The sequence below is a fragment of the Megalobrama amblycephala genome, linkage group LG22, assembly GCF_018812025.1.
Source record: "Megalobrama amblycephala isolate DHTTF-2021 linkage group LG22, ASM1881202v1, whole genome shotgun sequence".
Lineage (NCBI taxonomy): Eukaryota > Metazoa > Chordata > Actinopteri > Cypriniformes > Xenocyprididae > Megalobrama > Megalobrama amblycephala.
The window spans coordinates 13,704,740-13,731,913 of NC_063065.1; the positions used below are offsets into that span (position 1 = coordinate 13,704,740).

Sequence of the window (27,174 nt, forward strand, 5' to 3'; positions counted from 1 at the left end):
ATAACCCAATCTTTCAGTAAAAAACACCAAATGTTATGCCAGAGTTCTCCAATCATTTTGCCAGCTTAAACCCCATCCCTCCATAATCTTGTCTTCATTTCTGAGTGCAATTCCCTCATCTCAAATCCAATTAACGACCAATGCATAGAACCAAGTCTCCGCCCAACATTCTTTTCTTTTTTGATGACGATCTGCAGCAACTCAGCCTTCTCAGGCAACTCTAGCCTTGCAGATCCACTTCCCTTCAGTGTTTGGCTCAATCTTTGATCAAACGTACCTGCCTGTAGCTTCCTAGTAATCCTGAAGACCTTGATTAGCTTGTTCAGGTGTGTTCAGAGTTAGGGTTGGAGCAAAACTCTGCAGGAAAGTGGATCTGGAGAGCCAGAGTTGCCCATACCTTCTTTAGATTGTAGTAAAATGATGTAATTTTCCCAAGTAATCTGGCTGCATTTCCCAAAAGCATTGCAAGTAGATCATAGAAACCATAGCCACCGATGGTCTCTATGATCTCCTCAGGCTTGCGATGCTTTTGGGAAATGTAGCTCTGAATTTTGGTAGGCTCCACCATTCTCTTTTACATTTACACATCCGGTAGACGTTTACATTGAAAGCGACTTCCTTTGCATTCAAGGTTCATATTTCTTGGGAATCGAACCCATAAACTTACTACAAGTATCCTCACCCTGTTCCTGACGGATACGCTCTCTTTCTGCATAGCCGGCAGCCGCCATGTTGAGACGACTCAACCATCTGTTCATATCATCCACGCCGTCCGCTGCGAAGTAGAAGCTCTTGATTTTGGGATGGCACGCTTTAAACGCACTGAATAGGGAGCAAAGTTTCAATAAGAATTTGTCAAGCATCGTCACATTACTCAAAAGTTCGTAAAAGTACTCACTATTTTTTGCGACATTCACTGGCTCTATCAATCTTGAACTCGGGGAGACTAACAAACCCTTCGGCCTTCTCGTCCTAAAAGGTGGAGAAAAAAAGAGAGAGGATTGTGCGGACGCTTCACCCCACTTACACTCTTCTGTAATGTCATTACGTCCTCATTAGGAGTTACATCTCCTTATTCTCTCCTTTCTTTTCTCTCTCTCTCTCTCTTGGTTCATTCCATTACTTTTTTCTCAGCATTAAATTGCAGCAGCACTGCTGACAGGAGCTCTGCATAAATAAATGAAAAGCATAAATTGTTGCGGCTCTCCGTAAGACTGTCTGTGTTTACAAAAGCCACACAGTAGAAGATCATCAATTATAGCAAAGCCGGACTATGTTGCAGGATTCTCAGTGGACCAAAACCAGGCCGAGAGGAACCCTCCCCTCCCCATCCTTCCTCCGAAACCTCCAGAACGGCAGCCGTATCCCAGGCCCAGGCTGTGATAAAAAGCATAGATTCGAGGAGTAATTAATCAAAAGCGAGGGAGCAAGGGAGCGAGAAGAGCGAGGGAGCTGTTTTGTTGGGCTAGATGAGCATTAATCTTGCTCCACACAAGAGGGTAAAGCCGGCACCAATTAAAGTCTCATCTCTAGATCGATACAGTTTCTGCTGCGTTGGTGGATACGAGAAACAACAAAGATAACTGTATTGGCCCAACGCACTTATACACTCACCTCCTCGTTCATGTACCAGTATAAGCAGGCGTCCTTCAAAACAAACCAGTACTTCTTCCATTTCTGTGAGAAATAGCTCTTAGCATCCTTCTTCTTCCACAGCCAGCCCTCACAATCTCCACGGCCCAGGTCCTTACAGGAGATTCGTCTCTTACTGATGGAGGACAGCGGAGCTGCTGGACAATATGTATTAATAAATGTTATAAAACAGATAGTTCAGACTCAAAGTCCTGATTGGACTTTATTTCTTTTGTAGACCACAAAAAGATCCAATGAAAGTGAATAGTGACCAGTGAACAATCCAAAATGGAAAAAAAATCATTAAATGTAATCTATTTGGCTTGTGCACTATACTTCTGAAACAGTATGATAACTTTGTGTCAGAAACAGACCAAAATTATGAAAATTCCCATGGCTCTCAAATCTCATTCAGAGTTTTGATTATGCACATTTTTAAACTTGGCATGTCATGACTGATTATGAGCCACATCTTTATGCACCATATTTGTAAATGAGATTTGAGATCTTTGGTTTAAAATGACCAGTAAATAACAACTTGAATTTTGGTCATTTAATTGCACAAATTGCATCAAAAGACTTACAACATTACTTACAGTACAGTCATAAAAGCCACTTATGCTGGTTTTTGTCTTTTTTAGTGGATAATATTCCCTTTCATAGTACTGAAAGCAGGCAATTTGAGCATCACATTTTGTGTTTTACATTTTTGTTTGAACTGTTCCTTTAATATAACACATTGCTAGATTGCTTAGCAGCAATCAACCACCTCCACTTTGTGTTATGGCTAGGAACACCTCTTACTCATATCAAAATTACTGTAATACAAAAAATTATGGCAGAGTACTTATAATTACGTTGGAAATTAACTTTCTTTACTCTTTCCTGTTTATGTTGGTGGCCTATTTTTTGCCTTGTGCAGTCAAAATATGCAAGCAGTATTTGCAATGAAGACAATGTTCCCATACATGAGAATAAGGAAAAATAAGTGATCACCTTTACTCTTTTTCTTGGTCTTGGATAGCAGAGAGGATCCCTGGAATGTCTGTAAAGCAGAATATATATATATTTATATATTATTTATGGAGAAATTTTGGAAAATACATCAGTAGTAAGTGAAACGAGACAAAAATATCTTGACCATATTATCGGTCAACACATCCGATTCTCCCGAGTGGAATCACATGGAGGAAATGTGTGAACATAACAATCTCCAAGCATCAATCCATCGCACAACCAATTAAAATCAGAGGCGACATCCGAGCAGATGAAGCCGTGAAAGCCCAACAGCTAGAGAGAAGGAAGGCGGGAAACGGGATAGAGAGAAAATAAATACGTTTTCTAACATCCTTGGCCTATGTGTTTATTGAGCAGTAATTCTTGGATCAGCACACCCAGACTGAGCGCATATTTATGATCCAAGCCCTGTGGCAATTCTCTTCTGTGAAGAAACTTCCTGTGAGCTTGGGCATAAATTAAGAGGTAAACTTGTGTCGCTATGCTAAAAGATTAGCAACAGCACCACTGACTGAAAGAAAACACTAACATCACACTAATTGATTTATTGATATGTGCCTGAGGAGGGAAGCTGCCCCAAGAGGAATAACTTAAATTGATTAATGGAACGTGTTTAGAAACTCAGTCAACTGGTTTGAAGAACGTCTTTATTTATTCAGGAGTATCTAAATATACCGTGTCCATTTCTTGAAGATGGTTTCCTGTTTGTTCAAGTGGCCTCATTGGTTTTTCAGTAAAAACTGTGGTTTTCCAGTGACCCAAGACTGAGTACTGGGTCACGTTCCAATACCATTTACCCTCTTTTACCTCACTTTCCTATAAAATGAAGCCCAAATTGACAAACAAGATGGTGATTTTCCCAGCATTTAACCTCATAACACACTTCAATGTCAATGCGACTCCCTCCCAAAGCACTGTGGGAATCTCTTCAGAAGGTGTGAACTGAAGCAATTTGTGAGAAACACTTTAAGACACATTAAGACAAACTTCCCTGAGGATTCAACACCTAGACATGAATAAAGGAAAGTGATGGAGCAAACTATGACACAGCATATATATCAAAGAAACTAAATAATAAGTAGAAGGGCGAATGCCTACAGGCAATGCCCAACCTTGATTTGCAGTAATAAACGTCAGTTACAATGTCATTGAAGAAACAGAGGGAGTCTTGCTGAGTTAATGGCCCTGCCGACCCTCAAAGGACATCCAAACTTGCTGGAAATCATCACTGGCAATCACTAAAACGGTGCAGGGGGTGGAGAGCAACTCCTATAGTGACTAAGAATCGTGTAACGGGCCTCATTCATTTAACATGAGCAGAACAATTTCTGTCAATGGTTCGTAAAACCATCCTTGCGTAGGAATGTTTTTACGAATGACTTACACAGAAATTCGCTCTTCTTGTGTTTCATGAATGAGTCTAAATGTTGCAGAACCTCAAGCACTCTGCAACGCATGAAGTCACTTGGATGATGAACAGAAATACACACCCAGAACAAATCCTACAAGACATGAACACGAGATGTGCATCAGCTACCGAGTCCAAAAATGTTCTAAGCTTCATTTCTTATGCCTCGGGAATCATGACCTTCAAAGAAAGAGCGTTATGGGACAACTACAACCCATGTGACTCAAGTAAACACAGTTGTTACATCTCAGGATGTGGCAGGAACATGGCTTTGTTCTTCGACTTCTGCAATATCCATCTCTGTATTGTTTTCTTCTGAAATGGTTCTGTTCATCCATTCTCTCAGTCTCTGATGTTGTGGGTCTCTCTCAGAACAGACATAGATTGAATCTCTCTTGTTCAGTAACACATCCTAGATGGCATGTTAAGACTTGCCAACAGGCTACAACTGAATGCCACATGGCAACACAGGCTCCCAATTCACATGACATATGGTACAAACCTCTTCCGCTGTGATATCAACAACTGACATATGCTGACATATGCAGCATGTGATGGCCTCAAAGCATGTGCATTAAAGGGTTAGTTCACCCCAAAATGAAAATTCTGTCATTAATTCCTCACTCATCATTCATCTTCGGAACACAAATTAAGATATTTTTGATGAAATCCGAGAGGTATCTGATTCATCCATAGACAGCGATTTAACCACCACTTTCAAGGTCCAGAAAGTTATTAAAGACTTCTTTAAATAATGAGTCGACATTCTGACATAGAACACGGAAGCGCTAAACGTAAACAGCGTAGGAGAATGACACATAAAGAGAAGATATCATTGAATAAAGTCGTTATTTTTGTTTTGTTTTTGCGCACAAAAGTATTTTCGCTTCATAACATTAAAGGTGCCCTAGAATTAAAAATTGAATTTACCTCGGCATAGTTGAATAACAAGAGTTCAGTACATGGAAAAGACATACATTGAGTTTCAAACTCCATTGTTTCCTCCTTCTTATATAAATCTCATTTGTTTAAAAGACCTCAGAAGAACAGGCGAATCTCAACATAACACCGACTGTTACGTAACAGTCGGGGTGTACGCCCCCAATATTTGCATATGCCAGCCCATGTTCCCAACATTATGAAAGGCATTAGACAAGGGCAGGCAGTATTTAACGTCTGGATCTGTGCAGTCAAATGATCAGACTAGGTAAGCAAGCAATAACAACAGCGAAAAATGGCATATGGAGCAATAATAACTGACATGATCCATGATTTTTTAGTGATATTTGTAAATTGTCTTTCTAAATGTTTCGTTAGCATGTTGCTAATGTAGGCTACTGTTGGTTGAAGTTACCATCGTTTCTTACTGTATTCACGGAGACAATCATTTTTTAACCCTTGCAGTCTGTATAATTCATAAACAACTTCATTCTTTATAAATCTCTCCAACAGTGTGTAATGTTAGCTTTAGCCACGGAGTACTATCAAACTCATTCAGAATCAAAATTAAACATCCAAATAAATACTATACTCACATGACCCGAAGCATGCATGCAGCATACATGACGAACATCTTGTAAAGATCCATTTGAGGGTTATATTAGCTGTGTGAACTTTGTAAATGCACTGTATTATAGAGTCGCGAGCTTGATGGGCAGGGAGCACAAGATTTAAAGGGCCAGCTGCCCCTGAATCGGTGCATAGTTAATGATGCCCCAAAATAGGCAGTTAAAAAAATTAATAAAAAAAAAATCTATGGGGTATTTTGAGCTGAAACTTCACAGACACATTCAGGGGACACCTTAGACTTATATTACATCTTGTAAAAAAACGTTCGATGGCACCTTTAAGGTTGAACCACCGCAGTCACATGGACTATTTTAACGATGTCTTTAGTACCTTTCTGGACCTCGAAAGTGGTGCTTAAATTGCTGTCTATGGACGAGTCAGCTCTCGGATTTCATCGAAATATATTAATTTGTGTTCCGAAGATGAACAAAGGTCTTACGTAATTAATGAACTAGTAACTAACCCTTTATCCTCTCTTGTTATATAGGTAAACAGTACCTTCTCTAGAGGCTCTTTTAATTCTTGTGGTTTTCTAATAATGTGATGACATTGGGGGTCTCAAATGAATAAAGCCCTGTTCATACCAAGAACAATAAAGATAACTATATTAGCATCCACACCAGAGGACAATATCATTCTGTTTATTCCAAGGACACGTTGCAGGTTTTTCATCTACAGCTTTGAATGGTTTCTGATCAATCGTTCTGAAAGTGATATTGTTTCACTGTTATCTTTATAGTTGTGGTGTGGACTCTGCTATTCTTTTATATTTAGAATGATATTTAGAACTATTCTTTATCGTTATCTTTATCATTATCGTCCAAGGTGTGAACAGGCCGTAAGACTGCAGGCACTAGGCTGTGTATATAGTTTTTCCAACAGTCAGGAAAAAGAGTTCTATGTGTGTGTCCAGTGGATGGAGTGAGTGAACGTTCTCCTTGAGTGTGAGGTCAGGGTCCTGGCACTGTTTAGACAAACTGCAGCTTTCTTATCGGACTGCAGCGCAGGCAATAAAACACCACAGTAAACAACAGAACCTGATGCAGTTACACAGCACATACCAACAGAGGCAGCCTTATTAAATCAACGCAACACAGCTTGGTCTCTCTGCTCTGTTTTTCTTGCACCACCTCACTGCATCTTCTCCTTTGGCATCTTACTCATCTTTCAGCTCACTTGACCTTCTCTTCTAAATATCTTCTACTCTAATATTACCATCTCTTCTTGTTTAATTCTCTCCTCTTTTCTTCTTGCATCTCCCCACATCATCTTGCATATTCATTTTGCTGCTTCGTCGTGTCTCCTCTCTTCTTGTCTCCTCTCACGTCTTACGATCTTGTCTCTTTACTTTTCATCTTACCTCTTGTCATTTGGTTTCACCTTGTCTCTTCTTATCTCCTCTTACTTCTGCTAGTTTCTGCTATGTTCCCCTCTCCATGTTTTATCTCGCTGTCTCTCTTCTCTTCTGGTCTTGTCTCATATAGTCTCTTCTTGTCTCCTCTCACTTCTTCTCGCATCTTATGTTCTCATATCAATTTGGTCTCTTCAATTCTCCTCTTGTCTCTTCTCTTCTGATGTTTTCTTATCTTGTCTCTTCTCATCTTATCACACCTCTTACTTCCTCTTCTTATTTCATTTTGTCTTTTTACTTCTCATCTTGTCTCTTCTTTTATTTCCTCTTCTCTTCTGATTTTGTATCATCTTCACATCTCTTTTCATGTCGTATTGACTCTTCTCCTTTTGCATCTTCTCACATCTCACCTTCTTTTCTCATTTTATCTCATCTCCTCTCACCTCTTCTCTTTTTGCATCTTACCTTCTCTTGTTTCATTTCATCTTGTCTCTTCTCTATCCTATAATCATGTACAATTCAGAGTGGAATATGCAGATTATAAGTTAGCGGAGTCTCTAGAAAAGTTCATGAGCTACAGAAAAAGCAAAAGTAAGAGTGCTGAGACCAGCACATTGGTTCTGGTCCAAAATTATAGTGTTGAAGTGGTCAGCACCCAAGTTGTCCAAACCCTGGCCTGTACACCATATAACACACATCAGGTCAGAGGACATATGGACACAGATACGTCACCTTGCTAGGTGTCTCTAAACAGAAGCAGCAGGTAAGATACACTGTGAAAGTCACTCGTACGCAAGACTGCAACACCCCAGCTGGGATTCACACTTCTTCATGAGGACCTATAATTAGACTTCATTTTGTAGGGGAAAAAAAGATACAGAGAGAACCAAACACATAATCATTTCTCATGGGCTGGCGGGCATATCAAGATTTTAAGCACAACATATTGACATGAAGACAGCACATGGCCGAGTCTTGGCCAATCACAGCTCTGTTTCAAATGGAGCTTGGCCAATCACGTCACTCCGTGGCCTGTGACAGATGACAACATGACTTAGCCCCGCCCACCGCTACTGAACCACCATCTGCCTACTCAGCATCCATATGCACACTGTGACACACCACAGCGAGTCACTTTTCCCCGGATTATTAGTTTTCCCTTGGTGTTTGTGTGTGTGTGGTTATGGCTGCGTCGGTGTGTGTGCATTCCGAGAACATCGGCTGCCACATTCCTTCTTAAAAACGACAGCCAGATCTCACCTCCATTCCTAATAACTTCACACACAGGATGGCTGGTCTCACTGAGAAAACCCACACACACACACACATACATGCAGGGCTGAGCACAAATTCCCACACACCTCCACACTGACTAAAGGTAGAGGACTAACAACTCTCATTATATACACATGCGCACACACACACACACACGCACACACACAAACACTCACTCAGCATGTGGGTGTAAGTATACATTCTACTTCTGCACACCATGACCTGGTGCTTTTAATGAAAACTATGTAAGACTCTACCTGCGGTGATCACAGAGACCTTGATCGAGCAAAGAGCTGGTGAAAGCATCCAGGCCTTGAAGAATAACTCTTTGTTTGAGCAACAGAAAATAAAAGGAACACAGACACTGTGCGATTTTCCTCACAATCTCTGAGTTTAGCCCAATCCAGACTGCATGACACTCAAAAAGAGACTGAAAGATACTCTTAGACAAAGAGGAAGAACCTGATTGAGGCATGTCAGATTAAAGGCGAACATACAACATACTACTCGACTCAATAGTGAACAAACTCCCGTAAAAGCACACAAAAAAAAAAAAAAGGAATTGTATAATCAGTATATACAGTATATATATATACTCTTAGACAAAGAGGAAGAACCTGATTGAGGCATGTCAGATTAAAGGTGAACATACAACATACTACTCGACTCAATAGTGAACAAACTCCCGTAAAAGCACGCTAAAAAAAAAAACATTATTGTATAATCAGTATATACAGTATATGTATACTCTTAGACAAACAGAAAGAACCTGATTGAGGCATGTCAGATTAAAGGCAAACATACTACTCGACTCAACAGTGAACAAACTCCCGTAATAGCACGGTAAAAAAAAACAGTATTGTATAATCAGTATATACAGTATATATATATATACTCTTAGACAAAGAGAAAGAACCTGATTGAGGCTTGTCAGTTTAAAGGTGAACATACAACATACTACTCGACTCAATAGTGAACAAACTCCCGTAAAAGCACGCTAAAAAAAAACTGTATTGTATAATCAGTATATACAGTATATGTATACTCTTAGACAAAGAGAAAGAACCTGATTGAGGCATGTCAGATTAAAGGCAAACATACTACTCGACTCAATAGTGAACAAACTCCCGTAAATGCACGCTAAAAAAAAACAGTATTGTATAATCAGTATATACAGTATATGTATACTCTTAGACAAAGAGAAAGAACCTGATTGAGGCATGTCAGATTAAAGGCAAACATACTACTCGACTCAATAGTGAACAAACTCACGTAATAGCAGGCTAAAAAAAACAAAAACAGTATTGTATAATCAGTATATACAGTACGCACACACAAAAATATATATTTTTTTTAAATGATACAATTTTTCAGGATGAACAAAGTTAAAAAAAAAATCGGCATTTATTTGAAATAAAAATCTTTAGTAACAATTTTGCACTGTCAGTTTTGATCAGTTTATTGTATCCTTGCTGAATAAAAGCATTAATTTCTTTTTTTTTTTTAAATATCAAACTGACCTCAAACATTTGAATGGTAGTTTATATTTTTAAGAATGTTTAGATATTTTTGGAAACAGAATGAACTGTTTCCCTTCAGAGGACTTTGACAGAAAACATACTACTCACATGGTAAAGAGAGGTGGAGTCTGGGTTGGGTGTGTTCATGGATTCCTGCCGGAGCACCTCCATTTGGAGGGTGGGGAGGAGGGCGTAGTGGGTGGGGCTCCCGCTCTTCTCGCTCTTCTTCTTGCCGCGTTTTCCCGTGTCCCTCTTCATGCTCCGCCCTGCCAGATCAGCAGCCTTCTCATCACTTATATACCGCAACAGAGAGTTTTCTGAGAGAGAGAAAGAACAATATTTTTAATAACAGTAGTTTTTTTGGAGCATGAAAGCCCCATGTCAACATCTGCACAGGTTGCATGTCCTTAGGGTGGTGCAACTGGTGTGACCGCCCCGGGTTCTGGACGGAGGGGTACCACCCCCACCCCCTCTTTTAATCATTTATCTGCAACCATTTTATTACCAGTTAAACCACAAGGCTACACCACTCGCTATGAAAGGATTTTTTCCCCCAACAATGTCACCATTTTATATGGTTAATCAGGCATTAGAGATTTTGTCTGGCATGTGCAGTAAATCAAAATTACATCTGTACAGCCAGTCCTTCTCAAACATTATGGACATTTTCCAGGTTGTGCTGTGTCAAATCACTGAATAAGCTTGCATTAGTATTCCATCAATCAAGCATCCCAAACCCCTCTCGAAATACTCCAAACCTCAATTGGCCAATCACAATGATTCATTCCCTCAATAGAGGTCTATCATTAGCACTACTTAAGCCTGTGCACTCTTCTCAAATCAGTCGAATCCAATCAAACTCTATAGGCTTATTCTTGCCTAATGAGCATAACAAGCCGATTGGTCACAGCCATATTAGCGAGCCAAACCAACGGGCTCCCAGCAGCCTTGATTTGAGCTCGTCCTTTGATTTAGGAACCACCGCAGCCATTGTTGGGCTTCCCTTCTCCCACACCCAAGTCCACCGTTGCCCGGCAGCAGCCAATGGGATGTGAAACACTCAGGAGAGCTCCTGTCAGAGTTTCCATGGCAACAGCATGCTTCCAGAAGAAGTTCCCTCTTCTTTACGGCTCGGTTTCCCTCACGCTGATGAAAAAGTTGAAGAGGTGGCAGATTTTAAATTGCATACATTAAGCCAGAAAGGGCTCACAATCTAGTAGAGTCATAATAAATCATAAATGAATTAACTGTAACTTCTTGAGTTTTAAACTACAGTATAAAGCTCATTGAAATGGACAAGAGGTGGATGGATCTTCTAAAATGTCAGTTGGAAAGTTCTGGAAAATCCATCAAAAACAATGTACGTTTATGTCAGTTGGAAGTTCTGAAAAATACATCATTAACAATTTACATTTATGTAGGGCTGCACGATTAATCGAAAATAAAAATAAAATCGTGACATGGCTTAATGCGAATATCAAAACCACACCTGTCAACTTGCTGTCAACAAAGGAGAAGCTTTAAAGGGCTCCCTGCGGTTTTCCACCAAAATGTAAACAATACTAATATTTATGGCTGTCTACAACTAAAATTTAAACTAAAATTAAGTTAAACATCAAGCTTTTTTTCAAGCTTTTATTTTTCTTAAAGGGGTCATGAATTGAGAAATCAACTTGCCTGATCTGATATGTAATGATTCATGTACAGTCAGATGTTCTGTCAGTAAATCAAAGCAGTGACTAAACGGTCAACTTCACATTGTTTCTCTTAGTAGGATGAAAATAATCTGTTGTTTAAACGGTGATTACATTATATATAGAAAGCGATCAAAGAACGTGGCAAAACTCACATTTTTATCTTAATTACATCACATTTGTACTGTTAGTTATGATGAAAGCATGTGTTAGTGTGCAGAAATTGAGTTGCAATGATGAGATAACTAATTTCATGTGATCAACAACATGTCTGTGATCAGCTACAGTGTTCATCACTGCAACCTTTCATGACACAATCTAAATATAATGCCAAAGATCTAAATCTAATGCTATAATCAATACATTTCACGATTAGTTAACTTTGAGAGCTGTAATAGTAAAAACGTGCTAAAAGTTTCGAGAGAGTAATACTTAGCTATTTCATAGGCACAAATGTTAGCCAATCACAGCAGTGGGTGTTTACACTGAAGTCTCACAGCAGACACGCCCCTTAAAACAGAGCGTTCAAATAAGAGGGCTAAAATCAGGGTAGGAAAATGCCTTTTATTTCTAAATTATGACCATTTTTGATGTAAAAAGCATACTAACATTATAAGTGCACCCCAGGAAACATCATAAAACAATAAAACAACGCAGTTCATGACCCCTTTAAATACTCAATTTATTATTATTATTATTATTTTATAGTCATATTGATGCATAATCAAAAAAATGTGGGCCAAATTGCGCTGTCCTACAAATAAGCACAGCAAGCCTGGAGTTTAGCAAGAATCCCCCCCCCCCCCCCTCCAAATCGTGCAACTCTACCTTTATGTTTGTTTTTGAAAATCAAGCCTCAAAACAGAATGCATGAATTTTCTGAATTTTGAATGCAATGCTATTCAGAGGATTACTTTAGTAGAACAACCATTCCGACAGTAAAATACTATCACTGTTACCCGGAATGACAAATTACCCAGATTTCCAAGCTGTGGGTGACCTTAATACATCTTTATCCTCTCTGACCCTCTCTCCACTCCCGCATTCTCGCAATCTTCTTCCTACATCACTCTCGCCATCTCCTTCGAGTGCCTCTTTCTTTTTTAACCATCTTTCTTACTCTCAGCTAAACACCATCTGGCAGCCTCAACACCAGCATTTTCTCCCCGGAGTTTTAAGGAAAAGAGGGAGTCGAGAAAGCAAGGAAATAAGAGAGCTATCAAGACGCTAATCTCCACACAATGTGGATAGACAGAGCTGCTTAACAGGATCAAATAGCAGCTAGGAGACACAGCCAGGTGATCATCCACCCCCCTGCTCTAAAACACGCATATAAAGACACACAAGTTCCACAAAGAAAAGAAAAGAAAAGAGAGGGGTTTGGAGGTCCTGGAGGAGACAACCGAAAGAAAACATGTTAGCGTGGGAAAGCTGTAAGACACGACCAGAGTGAGTCAAAACAAAAGATGCTGCCTCTGCAGCCGCAATGAAGATGGTGATGAAGATTCACTAAAACATGCTAACGAGCCAAACTTTAACCTGAACTAAATCTGAACTAAAAAAACACACTAATTAAATTAGTTCCATTGATATTATCTTTCTACGTTCTTGCAGTTCAACTATTTCTGTCAGAGTTCTGGACTGTATTTCTAAAGCGGCAGCCAAATGAGACGGTCTCGGCACTAGCGCACACTGGCTCTGTGTTGGTGCTCAGAGACTGCCACTGTTATCCTGGCACTGCATGCAGTGCGGCCACAGGAAGTAATCAGCAATGCCCAGCGCAGTTCAGAGCAACCGTGCAGCGAGGAGAATTAGATCCATGGAAAAGAGCTCAGCTAAACATCACTCCTGAATAAGTGCCATGAGAATGCAATAACAAAGAAACTGAGAGAAAGAATAAAGGGAAATCCAGGCAGAATGAGAAGAATCAACTGATGGAAAACAAAGACGCATTTGAAAGTGAATATTAAGCCTAAAGAAGATATTCAGGATAAGTACATTGTTATTTTTTAAATAAATGTATTTTATAATATTTATAATTTTTATAAATTGTATTATTTATGATATTCTACTTTTTACTTTTTAATAAACTATACAATAATTGTCCCTGGTTTTATTTTGTATGATTCATCAGTGCATGTTCAAAATAAGAAAAAATATAGATATATCTTTTCATAATCTTCCATTAAAATGTAATAACGTTCTTCATCTCCTTTTCTGCTGATGTAACAAAGGCTCTGAAGTTGCTGACCATATTTGTGTCTGAAATGTCAATTACTCAACATTAAGTTTTTGTTTATAGAATTGTTGCACAGAAACAATATCACAATGTTATATTAAAACAGCACTTTTGCTCATCTGATACTGATTCAACATCATAGCCTACTTTTCACGATTCAATAAAATCCTGATGGTTAAAAGATGCCGGCATAAAAATTCAAGGGGTTTCAGCAGTTCCCTGCGATGGGATATGCTATAATTCATCGAAAACTATTTTAATCAAACATTTTCCAACTCATCAACATTTATTATACATGCTATTTTATGGTTTAATATTAATTAAAGAGGTTAAATTGAATATTTGTACTATTAAAAATTGATTTTTCACACTGCAGGACCATTTTAAATGAACCAATAAAAAGTTAATTATGACAAAAAGGTTTTGGACACTTTCTGGTTGTCAGCAGGACCATGACAATATAATAATAAATTATGTATAATAGTATACATGATAATTTTTGGATGTAGGAATAGTGTCAAACAATACCATAGACATAATTTAATATACAGTGGGTACGGAAAGTATTCAGACCCCCTTAAATTTTTCACTCTTTGTTATATTGCAGCCATTTGCTAAAATCATTTAAGTTCATTTTTTCCTCATTAATGTACACACAGCACCCCATATTGACAGAAAAACACAGAATTGTTGACATTTTTGTAGATTTATTGAAAAAGAAAAACTGAAATATCACATGGTCCTAAGTATTCAGACCCTTTGCTGTGACACTTATATATTTAACTCAGGTGCTGTCCATTTCTTCTGATCATCCTTGAGATGGTTCTACACCTTCATTTGAGTCCAGCTGTGTTTGATTATACTGATTGGACTTGATTAGGAAAGCCACACACCTGTCTATATAAGACCTTATAGCTCACAGTGCATGTCAGAGCAAATGAGAATCATGAGGTCAAATGAACTGCCTGAAGAGCTCAGAGACAGAATTGTGGCAAGGCACAGATCTGGCCAAGGTTACAAAAAAATTCTGCTGCACTTAAGGTTCCTAAGAGCACAGTGGCCTCCATAATCCTTAAATAGAAGACGTATGGGACGACCAGAACCCTTCCTAGAGCTGGCCAAACTGAGCTATCGGGGGAGAAGAGCCTTGGTGAGAGAGGTAAAGAAGAACCCAAAGATCACTGTGGCTGAGCTCCAGAGATGCAGTCGGGAGATGGGAGAAAGTTGTAGAAAGTCAACCATCACTGCAGCCCTCCACCAGTCGGGGCTTTATGGCAGAGTGGCCCGACGGAAGCCTCTCCTCAGTGCAAGACACATGAAAGCCCGCATGGAGTTTTTAAAAAAAAACACCTAAAGGACTCCAAAATGGTGAGAAATAAGATTCTCTGGTCTGATGAGACCAAGATAGAACTTTTTGGCCTTAATTCTAAGCGGTATGTGTGGAGAAAACCAGGCACTGCTCATCACCTGTCCAATACAGTCCCAACAGTGAAGCATGGTGGTGGCAGCATCATGCTGTGGGGGTGTTTTTCAGCTGCAGGGACAGGACGACTGGTTGTAATCAAGTAAAAGATGAATGCCCCCAAGTACAGGGATATCCTGGACGAAAACCTTCTCCAGAGTGCTCAGGACCTCAGACTGGGCCGAAGGTTTACCTTCCAACAAGACAATGACCCTAAGCACACAGCTAAAATAACGAAGGAGTGGCTTCACAACAACTCCGTGACTGTTCTTGAATGGCCCAGCCAGAGCCCTGACTTAAACCAAACTGAGCATCTCTGGAGAGACCTAAAAATGGCTGTCCACCAACATTTACCATCCAACCTGACAGAACTGGAGAGGATCTGCAAGGAGGAATGGCAGAGGATCCCCAAATCCAGATGTGAAAAACTTGTTGCATCTTTCCCAAAAAAGACTCATGGCTGTATTAGATCAAAAGGGTGCTTCTACTAAATACTGAGCAAAGGGTTTGAATACTTAGGACCATGTGATATTTCAGTTTTTCTTTTTTAATAAATCTGCAAAAATGTCAACAATTCTGTGTTTTTCTGTCAATATGGGGTGCTGTGTGTACATTGATGAGGAAAAAAAATGAACTTAAATGATTTTAGCAAATGGCTGCAATATAACAAAAAGTGAAAATTTAAGGGGGTCTGAATACTTTCCGTACCCACTGTATATAGACATAATATATATATATAAACTACACCTTTCGTTACTCTATAGATCCACCTTGAAATTAGTTGGTTGAAAATAATTTAAAAATGCATAAGAAAAGCAAAAAAATTCAGAGAAAACCTGTGTATGCAATGAAATTGATCCATTTTAAACGAAGCTTAGCTCTATTATTTTTAAATAATTTTTTAATTACAATATTCTTTAATAGTATTTTATTTAACCCAAAAAATCTTGATGTTTAATAAAAAATATATGTAAAATCACATAAAATAATACCTATAAATATACAAAACTGGACACCTAAGATGGGCCACTCTTTTTGTAATCAGTTTGATGATTACTTTTCCATACCTTTGCAGAGTAAAAAGGAGAATTAATGAAAACAAGAGAACCATGTGTAGTTACTGTAACTGACAAAAAACTTCACCTCTCCGACCTTCTCTCTTCATTCTAGCTGGGTCCTCGTAGTCAGGGACCCAGTTATACTCCACAGGCATAGAGATGGGCCTCATACGACCTGAAAGCACAAACATGTGAATGTACACACATCACATTCTGTGTGTGTGGAAAGACAAGGGATAGAAAGATGGAGGTAAAATGACAGTTCACAATCCATTTTCTCCACAGACGCCAAGGTAAGTCTGAGCGAGTGTGTGTTTGTGTAGGACAAACTGTCACAGTTAATGTGTCCTCTCATTTTCTAGGGAAGCAGCGGGCATGGAGTGTGTCAGCAGTTCTGTGCCACTGCAGAGGCTCACGCTGGCATTTAACGACTAGAGCTGAGTTCTCTGGTTTGGGATATAATGCTACACACACTCACAACAAAATGCAGCCCAGCTCCCTAGAGTTTAATTACAGAAAATCTAAAATCAACTCCCCTACGCAAGAAACTAGCTACAGACATGCTCACTTTATGAACCTCGAAAAACATACAATCATGCGCAGTGATGGAAAAACATCAAACACAGAACATGTTTAGATTAGCAGAAGTTTCCCAAATCAGTTCTTTCTTTTGCAGATCTAAAACTGTTTCTTATTAACAGTTTTCTTATTAACTGAACTTTCAGTTATGCATCATATTTGGGGTAAAGAATGATTATTTGCTCATTATTTGCTGTTCTACAATCAGCAGATGTTCATAGAAGTTTGGTCTGCACCTCGAGTTTGTAGCTGGGTCAATATTCAGTCCCTCAGACATCTGCTGTTAAAACCCAGCGGAAAATGACAAATGATTTTATGGTGCACAGAAAGGCACAAACCAAATTCTTCATGATAAAAGAGTAAATAACCCTGCTGTACCAACTTAACTCCTACTGAGATGAGCTCATGGACAAAATTTGTGTCTGTGTGTGTGTTTGTGTACCGTAAGTGGGTGTGCTGTCTCGGCGGGACGTTGTGGGTCCGTGGCTGGGGTCGTACTCGTAGCAATACAGGACGGCCTCCTCTTCCATGAGAGGAAATCGCCGTCTGTACTCTTGATCTAGGAATGAGTTTGGTGATTCTGACCCTTTTGCGACAGGTACCCCATCACCTGTGAGACTACCTTTTTCATCTCTAAAAGTACAACATAACACAGTATATTTAGATTGTATGCACACAGTAAGATTTCTTAATGTTTTTGAAAGAAGTATTTTATGCACAACAAGGCTGCATTTATTTGATCAAAAATACAGTAAAAACTACGGTGGCTGAGAGAGCTCAACCCACTGCGAGAGAGCTCAACGCACTGAAGAAATGCATGCAAATAGAAAAAACACCAGCAAATTAAGAAAACATCAGTTTGACAACACATGTGCCGCAAATACTCACAACACAACAAGTATTTTCAGCGTGTTTCTGTATTTGGTTGTATTGTGAGTATTTGCAGTGCGTTACTGTATTTGGTTGCATTGTGAGTATTTGCAGCGCGTTTCTGTGTTTGGTTGTTTTGTGAGTATTTGCAGCACGTTCCTGTATTTGGTTGCATTGTGAATATTTGTACCGTGTTTCTGTATTTGGTTGCGTTGTGAGTATCCGCAGTGCGTTTCTGTATTTGGTTGCATTGTGAGTATTTGGTTGCATTGTGAGTATTTGCAGCACGTTCCTGTATTTGGTTGCATTGTGAATATTTGTACCGCGTTTCTGTATTTGGTTGCGTTGTGAGTATTCGCAGTGCGTTTCTGTATTTGGTTGCATTGTGAGTATTTGGTTGCATTGTGAGCATCTGCAGCACGTTCCTGTATTTAATTGCATTGTGAGTATTCGCAGCGCGTTCCTGTATTTGGTTGCTTTGTGAGCATTTGCGGCGCATTCATGTATTTGGTTGCATTATGAGTATTCGCAGTGCATTCCTGTATTTGGTTGCATTGTGAGTATTTGCAGCGTGTTCCTGTATTTGGTTGTGTTGTGAGTATTCGAAACGCGTTCCTGTATTTGGTTGTGTTGTGAGTATTCGCAGTGCGTTCCTGTATTTGGTTGCATTGTGAGTATTTGCAGAGCATTTCTATATTTGGTTGCATTGTGAGTATTTGCAGCGTGTTCCTGTATTTGGTTGCATTGTGAGTATTTGCAGTGCGTTCCTGTATTTGGTTGTGTTGTGAATATTCACAGTGCGTTCCTGTATTTGGTTGCGTTGTGAGTATTTGCAGAGCATTTCTATATTTGGCTGTGTTGTGAGTATTTGCAGCATGTTCCTGTATTTGGTTGTGTTGTGAGTATTCGCAGTGCATCCCTGTATTTGGTTGTGTTGTGAATATTTGCAGTGCATTCATGTATTTGGTTGCGTTGTGAGTATTTGCAGTGTGTTTCTGTATTTGGTTGTGTTGTATTTTCAGCATGTTTTGTCAAATTAATGACGTTTTCTTAATTTGCTGGTGTTTTTTTTCTTTTTTTTGCACGGCCACCGTAAAAAAACAGTAATATTTTGAAATATTATTTCAATTTAAAATGTTGGTAACACTTTACAATAAGGTTCATTAGTTAAACATTAGTTAAAGTATTAACTAACATGAACTAACCGTGAGCAATACATTTGTTACTGTATTTACTAATCTTCATTAACGTTAGTTAATGAAAATACAGTTGTTCATTGTTTGTTCATGTTAGTTCACAGTGCATTAACTAATGTTAACAAGATTTTAATAATGTATTAGTAAATGTTGAAATTAACATTAACAAAGATTATTAAATGCTGTAGAAGTGCAGTTCATTATTAGTTCATGTTAACTAATGTAGTTAACTAATGTTAACTAATTAACTTTATTGTAAAGTGTTACCAAAATGTTTTCTATTTTAATGTATTTTAAAATGTAATTTATTCCTGTGACGCAAGAAAAAATCTTCAAGTGTGAGTCAGATCATACAAAGGTTATCTAAACTCTGAATAAAAGATCATTCACAAATCACAACAATGCTGATGTCAAAACCATCAGCTCATATACAGTCTTCCACAATAAATTTTGCCAATACAGAGAGGTTGGTCAATCAAAATAGGCATTTAAAAAGTACAGTAGCAAAACAGCTTATTTAATTGTAAGGATGTGAGCGAGGATGAAAATTCTCATGATAAATATGATATATGGAACTTATACAGGTGAACTTCACTAAAAAAAAAACAGCAAAAGTATAAAAAAAAAAGCCTTTACTGGATGAGTTACCTGGGTGTGTACGGCTCAGATGGAGGGGGCGGGATATACAGGTCTTGGAGGGCGGAGCTATCACGCTTCGAGGGTGTGCTGATTGTGCTTGTAGGCGTGGCTGAGCTGCTGGTTGGACTCCTGGGAACAACTGGCTGCTGGGCAGACAAGATCATTGGATTAAAGATAAAAGTTCTCTTCAACTATGAGCTCAAACGACTGGTAAAATCGTCTGAGGGCTCAACTAAATGTAATAATGGAGCTCTGTTCCAGGACGTGACCCAGACACTGATATCTGCAGACAGTCACAAGGGCGAGGCATAGAGATTAATAGGTCCCTGAGCAGTGAGACGGCGGCGCAGTCCCTCTGCAGTGCTGTCTGCAGTAAACAGTGCACTGGGATCTCTGGGTCAGGATGCTTTGACATAATGAGTGGGAGTCTATGGAAACATTCGTGGCATCTCCAGAGAACACAATGACTTCAGAGACTACAGACATGTGATTAGTGTCTCCAGTGAGCTGAAAGGCTGGGAACAGGGGTTGTGACACAGACTGCACATTTGGATGTACACACGACATGCACAAAGAGGCACGTGCAAATAATCACAGTGAAATGAGCATGTAAGATGAAAGCAGCCAAAGCGCAGATCTGTCTGGCAGTGGTTGGGGAAAATGGCTAAAAGTTTAGTCTAGAGTCACAAGTCTAGAACTAAACTTGAATCCTCCAGCAAAAGCCGATTAAAGCTAATCTGCACTCTCTGGCACAGACACAAACACTTTCAGGTTCCCTTTTTAAAACAGGTTGAGTTTAATGATGTTAGTGCAAATGACTTAAAAAGCAACGCAAGAACCACAAAAGCAACTCCGATACCCAGCAGTCCTGTTATTTACACAAAATAAACAGGTTTTGATGGTTGCGATACAAAATTTCAGTAGGAAGAAGTGTTATTGTCTCCCAAAAGAAAGAACCGATCCTGAACTGCGTGAAATGAGTCGTCAGTTTTTCTTCCTGCATTAACCTACGTAGGTTTGTAACAAATTTGCATAATGCCTATGGATTTCACTGGCTGCCCACGAATAAACATCTACTTTGACCCGCCCTCAAACACTGTAGTTGTAGCTAAGGCCTGAAATAGTTTTGGTTCATGTTGTCAACATGTCAAGTTGACGCAGTTTTCTGTGCTTCGAAAGCAAATCGCAACACATGGTTGCATTCAAAGGATGAGGACTCAGGCTCGAATTGATACGGTAAAACCGACGCCATGCTGTTTGTATCACTGTGTATACTTCTCAAGCTGAAATTCAGATACGGTAATGGCCGTTTTGTTTCCAACACGCACTGTAAGAGGTAGACCAATCACAACAGACTGAACAAGAGTAGGTTCTGAGAAAGGAGGGTTTTAGAGAGACTGGATCCTTGATCGAGCCATTTCAGACAATGTGAGAAAAAGGTGAAGCTGCAATGTATATTATGAGAAAATGAAAGTGTTTTTTGACCTTGGATGCATGTAAATCTATTGTAGGAGACCTCCAAAATAAAATTAGGAACCTTTAAAGTAGCATAATAAACTTTAAATGATTAAGATTAACTTTAAGTGAGTGATAGATGATGGCAAAGGTAATCTAAATGTAAAACTGTACAGTTAAATATCCAGTATTGACCCATAAATACATTTAAACTGCTGATTAATGCTTAAAAACCAAACATGATTTGTAACACTCCAAAAACCTGTCATTCACAAATAACAACAGTGCGGATCTCACAACGATCAGCTCATTAACATATTTCAGCCCACATATACATATGCAGATCTGGTTGGAGTTGTTGGGGAAAACCATTAAAATTTACTGTAGATCAGTGGATCTCAACACAAGAGCTTGGCATAACTTGAAAGATGTATATTTGCTATACAAATAACCAAATTCTAGGAAATATCATGATTTTGAGTTGTTTTAGCTTATTTTAATGGTCTAGAGTCACAAGTCTAGAAGCAAACTTGAATCCTCCACAAAAGCCGATTAAAGCTAATCTGCTCAGGGAGCGGGTGGCAGATAAAGGGGGAAAGTGCAGCCCAAATGATGAAAGCTTTGGGGACAGGGCATTTTGAATCCTACCTGCAGGGCCAGGGGCTTCCATCTCATGTTCTTTAGTAGGGCTGGGGCGGAGGTGAGCGTGCTCTGGGGACGCTTTTTCAGGGTCAATGTCACACCGGCAGGGTCCCCACGCAGAGAGCTTACCAAGTTTTTCAACTGCCAGCCCACCTACAGCAACAAACATAGGGTCAACATACACAGACTCGACAAGAACGCCACACAGAGACGTCACCTGACAAGCAACTGCTAGGAAACGCTAACATTCGTCTCTCTATATTCGCCTATGGTGAATATGGAGAGAATGTAACTATGTACCACACACACACACGCTTCCTGACACACAGTACATATTGATCAAGTTTACTATGTAGGATGAGTGTACACTAATAAGGCGTGATGTTTGCTAATCTTTTCATATATTCCTCATTACGGAAGAACTTGACATTCCTTCAATGCATAATATATTATGTGTAATCATGAATTTTGAACTTCAAAACATGAATTATGAAGCAAATGCCTAATGTGGAAAAAAATAATTCAGGTAAATTTTAAAAAAATGAATGACAATACCGACTATAATTTAATAAATAAAAATAAAAGGTAAAGAAAAATAAAATAAGTCTATACACTAAATATATATATAATTGTTTAAATAATTCTGTTACGCTTTTGTAAAATGCTTAGCAAGTGAGCCAGCAAGTGAAGCTAATAGCTGGAGGCATTTGTTTAAATATAATTCTAAAATAATGTGACACACTATGTATAAACTATACATTTTTAAAGATGTTTACATTACATTATTAAACTACATTAATTCATAAGCAATTAGGCTGTGAAGTGTACCACAAGTGATTTTAAAATGATTAAGATGTGCTGTTAGATACACAGCTACTAAAACATGATAAAAAAAAATCATTGTACATTATCACTGACTCAAGTGGCATATAATAACAATAGCAACATGAGAAAACTTCATAAACCCAATAATCACTTCAATGTCATTCCCCCAAAAAACAATGGTTTATATTAATATGCCACCCTTACGTATATCTAAGAGGTGAAATTAAGCAATACACACTCACATGCAAAAACATTTGTTTTTCTGTCAAAATGATAACTGTATTCTATTGATTTATATAGAGCTAATGATTTTTTCTATCCCCTAACCATCACAGAAACCTTTCTGCATTTTTAGATTGTTATTAAGACACATTTAAATGTGTTTACTAAGCAGTTTACGGTTGGCTAGTCCCCAAAATGTATGTGGTTTGAGGTTTTACTATCCTTTATTATCCTTGTAGGGACATTTGGTACCCACAATGTAGGTAAAACTTGACAGACAGACACAACCACAAATACACACACACACACACACACACACACACACACTGAGATGGGCTGGATATACAGGACCTGATCCTGTAGCGTATGGGGACTAATCACAGACGTTACATAAAGCAGCTCCCACAATGCACCATACGCTGAGGTTGTTCCTGGGCATGAATTGCTCATTGTTACGGTAATTGTTTGTCTGTGTGTTTTTCGCTACAAGCCGAATTCGTATCGCTTATCGCACATTAGAGGCACTTTTATCCAATTATGAAGGTGATGACAATCTAATTACATGAAGATTAATGAGGCCTTAGTGTTGCTGATCTTTCATCGCAAAAAGAGCTCAGCATCCCTCACCACGGCGACAAGATGACTGAAGACAAACAAGAAAAACAGAAGTTGAATTCTGATGCCTTGAGGTAAAACAGAAGGAAAAGAGCATCTTAAATCTGAACAGCAATGTCAGAAGTCACTGTAATCAGAGATGATGAAAAGGGAACATTTAGATTTTTGTTTTTGTAACTTCATAATACATGCCACCACTTGAGAGTAAAATTTAAATATTCAAAGAATTATTCAGCACCTCATACACATCAAACACTAAGGGAATAATTTCAAACAGAATTGATTTCACAAGCTAAAATCCATGTGCAGTTAGTTGTAGACATATACGCAGAAAAAAGCTCTTTATCAAGTCTTTGAAGGCAACTGCACAGGAGTACCTGGAGGACCTATTGACGCACTCCATATTCACGAAAAAAAAAAAAAAATCACTCAAACACAACCATCCTTAAAAACAAACTCCACTGTCCTTCATTTAAAGCCTCTTATGCCCTTTAAACACCCTCCAGTTTCACTCAAAAATGCCATAACACACTTAATCAGCATTGTGAATTTAGTCAAATTGGAATATAGTTGCCCCAGTCCTAGAAATGAGCTGAAAATACATCAAGTAATACTTGAAATATGTTTGAAACCTCTTGGTGCTTTAACAAGGACACGTTAAAGCTCTTAAATTCAAATGGAACTCATTTCAGTTCCATAATTCCATACACAATCACGGAGGAAGGTGGCAACTGCTGTCGAATGCCAAGTGAGACTTGCATACATAGGGGAAAATAACTGATGGATGAATGGATGGATGGATGATAAAATAGAAATATAAATGAGCCTAATGGATTGAATGACTAAAGGCATCTTTACACAGCTGAGTTAAGGCTGCTCTGTGCCTGCTCAAAATTCTGTGTAAAGACGCAATGCAGCAATTCCTGCACTGATCCAACTGAGCCCCTAGTAAAACAATATGCAGTTTAAATTGTTGTGTTAATGCATTTATGCCACCACTGAGCACCATTAAACAGTCTGTGTAAAGATACCTAATTGCCATTTCAGAAGCGCTTCTGTGCCACATTTGGCATAAGAGAGACTGACACTCACCACTGTCTGATGGTTCACCTGGATGACCTCATCACCTGCGTGAATCTTTTTACAGCGATCTGCTGGAGACTAAGAAAGAGATATAAAGATATAAAAAGACAGAATAGATGGGAAATAAATAAATGTCAAATAAAAAATACGTACTGCACTACTAAAAAAACGTACACACACTAGGTAGATGTTTTTACCCAAACAATACACTGCATTTAAGGTATACTTTCCCGGTCAAAAATACGGAATAATTAAAGGTGCCCTAGAACTTTTTTTTAAAAGATGTAATATAAGTCTAAGGTGTCCCCTGAATGTGTCTGTGAAGTTTCAGCTCAAAATACCTCATAGATTTTTTTTTAATTCATTTTTTTAACTGCCTATTTTGGGGCATAACTAGAAATGAGCCGATTCAGGGTGTGTGGCCCTTTAAATCTGGTGCTCCACGCCCCAAGAGCTCGCACTTGCCTTAAACAACATAAAAAAAAGTTCAAACAGCTAATATAACCCTCAAAATGGATCTTTACAAAGTGTTCGTCATGCAGCATAATCACGTAAGTACAGTGTTTATTTTGATGTTTACATTGATTCTGAATGAGTTTGAGGCTATGCTGCGTGGCTAAAGCTAACATTACACACTGTTGGAGAGATTTATAAAGAATGAAGTTGTGTTTATGCATTACACAGACTGCAATTGTTTAAAAATGAAAATAGCGACGGCACTTGTCTCCGTGAATACAGTAAGAAACGATGGTAACTTTAACCACATTTAACAGTACATTAGCAACATGCTAACAAAACATTTAGAAAGACAATTTACAAATATCACTAAAAATATCATGTTATCATGGATCATGTCAGTTATTATTGCTCCATCTGCCATTTTTCGCTGTTGTTATTGCTTGCTTACCTAGTCTGATCATTTGACTGTGCACAGATCCAGACGTTAATACTGGCTGCCCTTGTCTAATGCCTTTCATAATGTTGGGAACATGGGCTGGCATATGCAAATATTGGGACGTACACCCCGACTGTTACGTAACAGTCTGTGTTATGTTGAGATTCGCCTGTTCTTCAGAGGTCTTTTAAACAAATGAGATTTATATAAGAAGGAGGAAACAATGGAGTTTGAGACTCACTGTATGTCATTTCCATGTACCGAACTCTTGTTATTTAACAATGCCGAGGTAAATTCAATTTTTGAATCTAGGGCACCTTTAAAGGGATAGTTCAACCAAAAATGAAAAAAAATCCATCAATTACTCATCCTCATGTCATTCCAAACCTGTAACACTTTTGCTCATCTTTGAAACACAAATAAAGATATATTAAATTAAATCTGAGAGATTTCTGTCCCTCCATTGACAGTCCATGCAACTACCACTTTGATGCTTCAAAAAATTCATCAAGAGATTGTAAAACTAATCCATATGAATTGAGAGGGACAAGTATCTCTAAGATTTCAATAAAATATCTTCATTTGTGTGCCGAAGACAAATGAAAATCTTTTTGGGCTGCATTTATTAGATTCAAAATACTTTAAAAACAGTAATATATTGTGAGATTTTATTACAATTTAAAAGAAATGTTTTCTATTTTAATATATTTTAAAATGTAATTTATTCCTGTGATGCAAAGCTGAATTTTCAGCATCATTACTCCAGTCTTCAGTGTCACATGATCCTTCAGAAATCATTCTAATAAACTGATTTGAAAAAAATCTCAAAGTTTTGACCAGTAGTGTACATTTTATCAGTTTATGCATTCCCTGGGAATTGAACCCATGACCTTTATGTTGCCTGCACCATGCCCTACTGTTTAAGATACTGGAATTGCATCATAAAAGCAGTCTGGTATTCTAATTATATTGTAACTTGATTATGTTTATGATATCATGGTTATAGTGTACCGTAAATAAAAAAAAAAACAATGAGCATAGAGCAGAGATACAAAATTAATGTGGATAGAATAGCTCTTGATAATTTGATGGGAAATGAGATCATGTTGAAATCTCAGACTTCTGAATCTACACACTCAAATCTGAGCACACATCTCTTCTAAAACTCTAGAGGAGACATGCAATCAAGAGTTAAATCTGAGAAACCTCCATTTGTCTGAGAAATCTCTGTTTGTTATCAATTTAATCCCAGTGTGGTCTAGGAGATGCAATTGATATATGACATATGAAATATATATTGTGCCTTTTCTTTTCTATGGGGACTCTATATTGCAGTATACCGGGTGATTTCCACCCACTATTAGAGCTACAACAAAAACTAAGAGCTTTCAGTCACATGATCAGTGGATCTTTATTTAGAGCACTCCTGTCTGCATAGCTCTCTCTTTCTCTCTCTCCCGCTCTGTGGTTTGATCATGTGCAGTAATAGCTGTACAATCAATTGCTGAGATTTATTCGTTTTATCTGCAGCATACTGGACATTATAAAGACACATGAATTGGAGCACACACATTAACAATGACTGGCTCTTACCCCCTCTGTGGTTCCTGTGATAACATGAAGTCCATCATATGTGGATTTGATGTACATTCCCTTAAGATATGAGACAAAGGAAAAGAATAATAGACCATAATGAATAATCTCTTCATTTCTTCCTCTTTCTGTCTCATACACACATTAAAGAGCACTTCATAAGCCTTCTAGTTTATTCAAGTGCATATAGAGAAGTGAAAATACTTTTAATAAAAGAGATTTTTGATCAACACAAGCAAGCATACACACACATATTCGCTCATTAGGACAAAGATCAGTGTTGGGGAATGACTTTCAAACTGTTTGCCAAGCTATACAAGTTACTTATAATTACA

The 27,174-nt window shown here is 38.4% G+C and overlaps 1 protein-coding gene across 17 annotated transcripts in view; it reads right to left on the reverse strand.

Moving 5' to 3' along the window:
- cnksr2a (connector enhancer of kinase suppressor of Ras 2a) overlaps positions 1-27,174 on the reverse strand; it is a 104,131-nt gene that overhangs the window by 16,983 nt on the left and 59,974 nt on the right. For 7 of the 17 annotated variants that reach the window (XM_048174715.1, XM_048174713.1, XM_048174719.1 and 4 more), the window contains 11 exons: positions 26,840-26,899; positions 24,361-24,429; positions 21,613-21,759; positions 19,519-19,655; positions 17,247-17,437; positions 16,311-16,400; positions 9,881-10,089; positions 2,629-2,677; positions 1,615-1,790; positions 899-972; positions 683-822 (listed from right to left, as the gene is read on the reverse strand). In XM_048174715.1, coding sequence (XP_048030672.1) covers positions 683-822; positions 899-972; positions 1,615-1,790; positions 2,629-2,677; positions 9,881-10,089; positions 16,311-16,400; positions 17,247-17,437; positions 19,519-19,655; positions 21,613-21,759; positions 24,361-24,429; positions 26,840-26,899 — 1,342 coding nt within the window. The remainder of the gene's footprint in view (positions 1-682; positions 823-898; positions 973-1,614; positions 1,791-2,628; positions 2,678-9,880; positions 10,090-16,310; positions 16,401-17,246; positions 17,438-19,518; positions 19,656-21,612; positions 21,760-24,360; positions 24,430-26,839; positions 26,900-27,174) is intronic. The other 10 variants (XM_048174717.1, XM_048174720.1, XM_048174714.1 and 7 more) reach the window with 5 other exon arrangements.